Source organism: Neltuma alba, unplaced genomic scaffold, assembly GCF_004799145.2.
Source record: "Neltuma alba isolate B1F8T4 unplaced genomic scaffold, ASM479914v2 tig00012567_pilon, whole genome shotgun sequence".
NCBI classification, from domain to species: Eukaryota; Viridiplantae; Streptophyta; class Magnoliopsida; order Fabales; family Fabaceae; genus Neltuma; species Neltuma alba.
In genome coordinates this window covers 75443-82554 of record NW_021637022.1, presented here as the reverse complement: position 1 = coordinate 82554, position 7112 = coordinate 75443, and the positions used below count along the sequence as shown (strand labels likewise).

The 7112-nt window shown below is 33.8% G+C and overlaps 1 protein-coding gene across 1 annotated transcript; it reads left to right on the top strand.

Annotated features, from left to right (window-relative positions):
• Window positions 1-4121: 4121 nt before the first annotated feature.
• On the top strand, window positions 4122-6689 carry LOC114728781 (BTB/POZ domain-containing protein At1g55760-like). Its single transcript, XM_028915729.1, has 4 exons — window positions 4122-4720; window positions 4817-4962; window positions 5408-5526; window positions 5787-6689. Exons 1-4 carry the CDS (start codon window positions 4602-4604, stop codon window positions 6387-6389), a joined length of 987 nt encoding a protein of 328 aa, XP_028771562.1. The 5' UTR covers window positions 4122-4601; the 3' UTR covers window positions 6390-6689.
• Window positions 6690-7112: the final 423 nt, after the last annotated feature.

The following is a 7112-nucleotide window of genomic DNA, read 5'->3' as shown; positions in this document are numbered from 1 at the left end:
AACTTACACAAACACGCACGCACACACACAAACTGTTTATTAGTCAATTTTCATGTGGGGTTTGTATTCTCTAACACCGAATTAATCAATAAGAAGGTGGCACCAATAATTTAACCCCACTTTTAAAAGAAAATGATTTAAAAAAGTGACTATAATTTTTTCCAATATGGTAACTGAATTTCCACATAAGATCTGAATTGCAAGTGGCAACTACCTCTCCAAACTTTGAAATGCAAGTGGATACATAGAATATCGTTACGCTCCAAGTATTTGCCATTCTTCCCACCCAACTTCACTTTTGTTTGTTTCTTTATTTTTATTTTTTCAAATTTCAAATATCCTTTTCACTTGCATACGTTCTAAATATAAAAATTAATCAGGAGACTCATTTTACTTTTAAATGTAAAGTCTCAATCCATTTTATTTTCTAAATCAATAATTTTTTTTCAAACTATCCTTATGAATTGTATGTATTAAAAGAGTTTTTCCAAACTACATATATTTAAGGAGTTAATATCACTGGGAGCAGCTTTTAATAGATTAAACAACAAAGTATAAGAGAAATCAATACAAATTCTTTTTAACAAATAATTAACTTAATTAATATTTTTAATTTTTATAAATTAATTATCTATTTTTTAAATTTAAAGGGAGTAAAATTTATAAACTATTAATTTCCTCGCCATTTAGAATATTATATGTGTAAATACTAATTAATGGGTGACTCTAAAATGGACACTTGGAATCCATTAACGTTGATGGGAGAATGAGGAGTTTGAGACAATTAGGTCAACCTTTTCTTCCTCAGAGAAGGGTCAAAAATACATTGTATCTATTGGATTTGTAGTTGCCATTGTTGACCCAGTTTCTTTCAACCCACTTCAACCATATTACTGACTCCCGTTCTTAATATAAATTATTTTTATTCGATCTAAACATGATAAATATGAATAATTTAATTTTGAAAAATCAGTAAAACTTGATTAATTAATGATATAAAAAAAACTAGGTCTTCCTAACAACAACTATTAATTGCCAAAAGATGAAGGGTAAGTTAATGATAACTACGAATTGAGCCAATCTAACTAAGATAGTGCGTGGCAATTTTTTTTTTGGGTCAAAAGTGCGTGGCAATTACAATAAAAGGTTTGTTTTCCTAATTTATGAGTATTCCCAAAAAATGATGACGAAATTGATTTTTTTTTTTTGGGAAGGAAAGAAACAATTGAATCTTGAAAGATTCCATTGCGTCCAATCAGAATCATCACCCTAGTTTAGGCATGTCTCACTATCTGAACCTCATTGGAACACTTAAAAAAACAAAGGGCAAAAAAAAAAAAAAAAAGAGAATCATTAGCAGTCTTTGTTGATTTGGAGTAATAATGTTGAATTGCTTCCACTTGGATTTTGATGGAAAGCAACTTTTTCCAAGCTGTGTTACCTAATACTAACCTTCATTACTTAATTTAAATCTAAATTAGCTTCAAAATTAAGTTGGATGGATGGTGGTTGCTTGCACATGAAAGTTGATAGTTAGCACTTTTATTCTCTTTAACTCTTTTTTCTATTATCCTCTACTATTTAAAAATTCACCAATTAATTCATATAATTTCCACATATTTTTAAACAGATCCCTACGTTTCCCAAAACTTACAAACGCTTCCATAATTGTTATCACATGCTGAGTTAGTCCAAGTTGTCATCTTTGATGAAGACATTTTGTTTTTGATTGTCCATGTGGCCTAATCTCATTAAAACTAGGAGACGTCTTTTTTTAAAAAAGAAAAAAATATAAAGTTGAGTTGTGTCTAATATAAGAGATTATTCTTTTATAACATAATGAATCAAAATTTGAAATCTCATTGAAAGATGTGCTTATATTTATGGTATGTTTGGATTGGCATTAGACAAAACTGACTTTTAACTCAACTGACTTTTATAACTGAAGTTAGAGTAAAAATTAGTCAGGGTATGTTTAGATAGGTGTTTTTAAAAAGTCAGTTAAAAAAGTTAAAAGTTGTTTGAATCATTAATAGAAAAATTAGTTTAGTTGTAAAATGACTGAAAAAGGTATGAATTTTATTGAATAGTAGTATTTGAAATTTTATGTTTTTAATGTAATAATAATTTAAAAAATATGTAAAATTATTATGATAAAATATAAATAGTTTATTTATGAAATTATAAAATAAAAATATTAGTTACAAAAAAAATATTTGAAAACGCATTGTAGATAATTAATTAAATATACATAATGGACAAACATGAATATAAATTAAAATTTATTTGGTCTGAATAAAAGCTCATTATGTTAACGAAGGAGATGAGGCATAGGAGAAAATGTGAGGATAAATATGAAATGTTCATTTTTAATAATCACCGTTTGAAACTGCAGTTTGAAAAGTCAGATTTTTCTCTGTTGAGTCCAATTGAGGTTGAAAGCTAGAAATTAGTTGGAAAAGTTAGCCCAGCCAAACAACAGTTTTTGTCCAATTCAGTTTGCAATTTCAGTTTCATAGATTCCAAGGCATTTTTACAGTTTCTAACTACAATCCAAACATGTTCTTATTTTCTAAACAGGATTGCCTTTGCAGGAAAAAAATGTAAAGCATAGGGATTTGATTAAAAATAATGTAAAGTATAGGGAAAGATGACTAAATTTTCGCATTAATATTACAACTTCTGTTTAACAGATATTTTGCCTCTCAGGTGACTTTTAGATATGTAGTACTACGTTCGGTCCTCGATATAAGACCCTATTTAACTTTTATTTTGATCCTAAATATAAGACCCCAATCCACTTTGTCTCTTATATTTACTCAATTTTTTTCAAGATAAGCCTTCTAATAATTATAATTCTAGTTAATACACTTGATTAGTAAGGATATTTTAGGAAAGACAACACTTATTTAGGACAAATAACTAACTCAACTTACTTCCTTAATCTCCTCAAATTAGTCAATTGGCTCTTATAATTAGAACCGGAGGTAGTAATAAACAAATCAGGCTTAAAATGGTAGGTAAGAAAGAGAGACAAAACTTTATATAATTATAAATAAGATCTTATAATTAAAATAAGAGGTAGTATATTTTTCAAAAATGATCATAATTTTTAATATTTTTAAATTCAAAATTTAACTACATTAATTTTCTTTTTCTCTTCTTTGACCAAAAACAAATGTAGAGTACGAGTAGCTCCTAAACTCTACGGACCCATCATCACTCATAAGAAAATAGTCAAATACTGAGAGTGAGACGTAGCTAACTCCTGAAGGAATTGAGCGGTTTAGGTAGGAAATTTATTTCCCTTGTGACTCTTTCATTAACTTTATTTTTGGAATTTTTAAAATTCCTCCCCAGAAAACGAGCTTCAATCATCTTAATATTGAACCAAAAAACGAAAGAGAAAGGAACATGGTAAGCTCACTGATTCTGGGGAACTTGCTGAACTGATAATAACAACGATCATAACCATTGATATCTCCCATGTTCTATCCGAAGAGTCAGCTAAGAATTTCTGAACTTGTAAGATGAAAATTGAACTATAAATTCCCTTTCTTCATCTTCTTCTCTGTAAAACCAGAAAGAGAAGAGAGTCAACTTGAGGCTAACTAATTTTTCAGAAGAGGTCAAGGAAGCGGATAATGTATAAAACGTGAAGCAAATTTATTGGTCCACTAGTAACATCAACACAGGAGGAATGGGCACGTACTGTATGAACCTGATTTTCTGGAGTATGGAGACTGTTACAACTGACCCATTTCAGAAGGCAATTTGTTTTAATAAGTAATTCAAATAAAATAATACGCTTCTTGAACAACAGAATATAATCCATTACCTACAAGTTTGAGAGAATCAGAAGGAGAAACCCAGAGAGGCAATTGAAGTTTTGAGTGGCAAAAAAAGGTATATATCTTTTCCACAGTCGAAGGAGTAAAGGGAGCTTCGGAAATTTCCAAAGGGCAGATAGATAGATAGTTGGATACTTTGCTTCAAAGCACCAAAAATTAAAATATGCTTTTCTCTTGCAAGCGGATGCCGCAAGGTCAATACTTCAATCCACGTATGCCTCCCGTATTTCCATCAGTGAATCAGTGATACAAGCAATCAATAATCAGCCATATATACCTCTCGCCCATCACCATCTCACACCAATAGAAGTGCTGTGTAAGCCAACAATACCACCAAATCCTTCCCTTTGGTTCAGTCTGTCTGTTTCTCTCTCTCTCTCTCTCTCTCACAGCTTTGCATCAAATATATTATTTTCTCACTCTCTCTCTTTCTCTTCCTGGGAGAGCTCACCATCAATGGAGTAAAAGCAACTCCGAAATCCTGGCGTGCCCGAAACCATTGGGAGAAATCCAGAAATAATCAAACCCCAGATTGGATATTTTGTGCTTTTTCTGGGTTTGTATGACTTTTTTTGGGGGACTGGTCCAGTGAGAGAAACAGAGTGAAGAACAGAGTATAATCCTTTTTATGAATGAAGAAAGGAAGTTTAAGAAGAAGTAGTCAACCTGGGAAAGCCCGGAGAGTTTCTGTTGGAGGGTATCTTCGATTGCATCCATGAAATTACGGTGGCTCTGGCTTTTTGTGGTAGGATGAGTGATTCTGCCTACAGAGTCGAAACCACTTCGCGCCTCGCCCAATGGAGAATCGAAAACCCTGCTTCCTGCACTTACCGCAAATCTGATCCTTTCAGGATCGGCAAGTGGAATTGGTAAGCTACTCATCCCAATTAGATGGGTTTATCTATTCACATGTAAATTATATCTACTTGAAATAGACTGAGTTCCTTTCTTTCTTTTGAATGAAGGCATTTGGCCGTGGAGAAGAACCGGGTTTTATTTGTAAAATTATATCCCGAAATATCGAATCTAACCAGAGACAACCCCCCGATTGCATCTTTTATCATTCGGGTCGTTAGTTCTGCTGGGGATCGCAAGGCCTTGACCCATCCAGGTAACCAAAGTTCTGCTCTATTCTTTCCCCTCTTTATTAAACTGGATAATTCTAGAAAGACCCCCCCTTTTGGGGTAGTGATCATCTATAGTCTGGAGAAGTTTTACCTTAATGGTTACAACCTCAGTGAAAACCTTAAAATATAACGGATTTCTAGAATTACCCGAATACGTTTTCTTGTTTATTCAGTGTTATTTACGAAAAAGGGGATATGATCTAATGATCGGAAGTTTTCTCTGTTCCCCTCTGTAACTCCTTGCCTTGGACTAATGTTTTGAAAGTTGAATCAGAAGCTAGAAAAGCTAATATGCATTATCCTAATGCTTCTTACTTATTCAGAGTTTCTCAACAATCATCCCTTGTGAGGAAGTTTAGTATGTCAGGATTCTTAACAAGACAGCATTTTTCTCATTTTTTGACTGATTACTCCTTTACCACGATGCAGTAGTAAAAGACAAATTGATCAAGAATAGCGAAGACTTTGTTTGGGCACTTGAGGTTCCAGTAACTGGGAAATTCATTATTGACGTCGAGTTCCTTGATTTGAAGACTGCATCCCCAAACGTACATTTCTCTCGACTTTTACTTTGCATCACTTTTTCCATGCAGCAATCCTAGCAAATGATGATTACTTCGAGAAAATTGCATAATCTACTGCTATAATCACGACCAGTTTATCAATTACATTTGCCCAGTGTTGATAAATAATCAGTGAGAACGAAGCAGAATCACGCTACTCATGTTCAGTCAAGTAGAGTTTTTGAACAGATTAATCAACCTTTACTAATTGCTTACCTTGTTTACAACTTGCTGGTCCAATGCAGGGTGGAGAACCTTGCTCCATCTGGGCGGAAGGACTTACACCAAAGGCATCTAATGCAACAGCTCTTGAAGCTCTTAGTCGGATGCTAATTGAAGGGATCCACACAGACATAGTGATCAATGCATCTGATGGAAGCATTGGAGCTCATCGCGCTGTTCTTGCTGCTCGATCTCCTGTCTTTCGCAGCATGTTTTCACATGACCTTAAGGAGAAGGAGCTATCAACAATAAACATTGAAGACATGTCCATTGATGCTTGCCAGGCATTCCTCAAATATCTTTATGGTAGCATAGGAACTGAAGAATTTCTCACACACAGGCTTGTCCTTCTTCATGCTGCTGACAAGTATGACATATCTGACCTGAAAGAGGCATGCCATGAAAGCCTTGTAGAAGACATTGATACCAGAAATGTTCTTGAGAGGCTTCAAAACGCATCCCTGTACCAATTACCAAAACTGAAGAGTAGCTGCTTACGGTATCTTGTAAAATTTGGGAAAATATTCGACATCCGGGATGATTTCAACTCCTTCCTGCAGGGTGCAGATAGGGATCTGATTGCTGAAGTCTTCCATGAAGTTCTCAATGCCTGGAGAGGGTTCTGAAGATCTTCCTATTGCAAAGAAGGAGAGGAAGAAAGGGTGTATTATAACAAACAAACCCATCATACGGGATGCTTGGATTTTTATTTTTTATTTTTTGGAAGGATTTGTTTCCAGGAATGCTATTCTTTTCTTCAGATTGGAAATTGTTGTGATTTCAATGTACATATTTATTGATGCTCTTGGCATATAGACCAAATCATTCTTGACTGGAAGAAAAAATGTATATGTGAAGGAAAACAGCAATGATTTCAGGAACCCTATTGGTTCTGACAATATATCACTTTAGAACTTTCTGATCAACTTGATGATTGTATGGTGGGAGATATAGAACCAGTATACCATTGTCCATAACAATATCACATGTCTAGTGGCAGATTAAGATACTGCCTTTCCAACATGTGCAGTGAAAAAGAAACGGACACAAATTATGAATTCAGGAGAAGGCAAAGTAAGATGATGATTTTCAAGTCTATATAAAGCTTAAACTTGAGGCAAAACTAAATCAAATCTAAATAAAGTTGTAAAATATTCCAATCTTCATCGTTTGCACCCCATTGAGCAGGGCAAAGGCATTTTTTTTCTAATGAAAGGATTCATCAAGAGCACAAGATTCACAGAATCCAAAGCAAGACACGAGGGTAAACATGCGAATACAATCAAGGACGACAACATAATAGGCTAAACCCTTAGCTTGCTGATCTTATAACAATCTGTTAACATCCA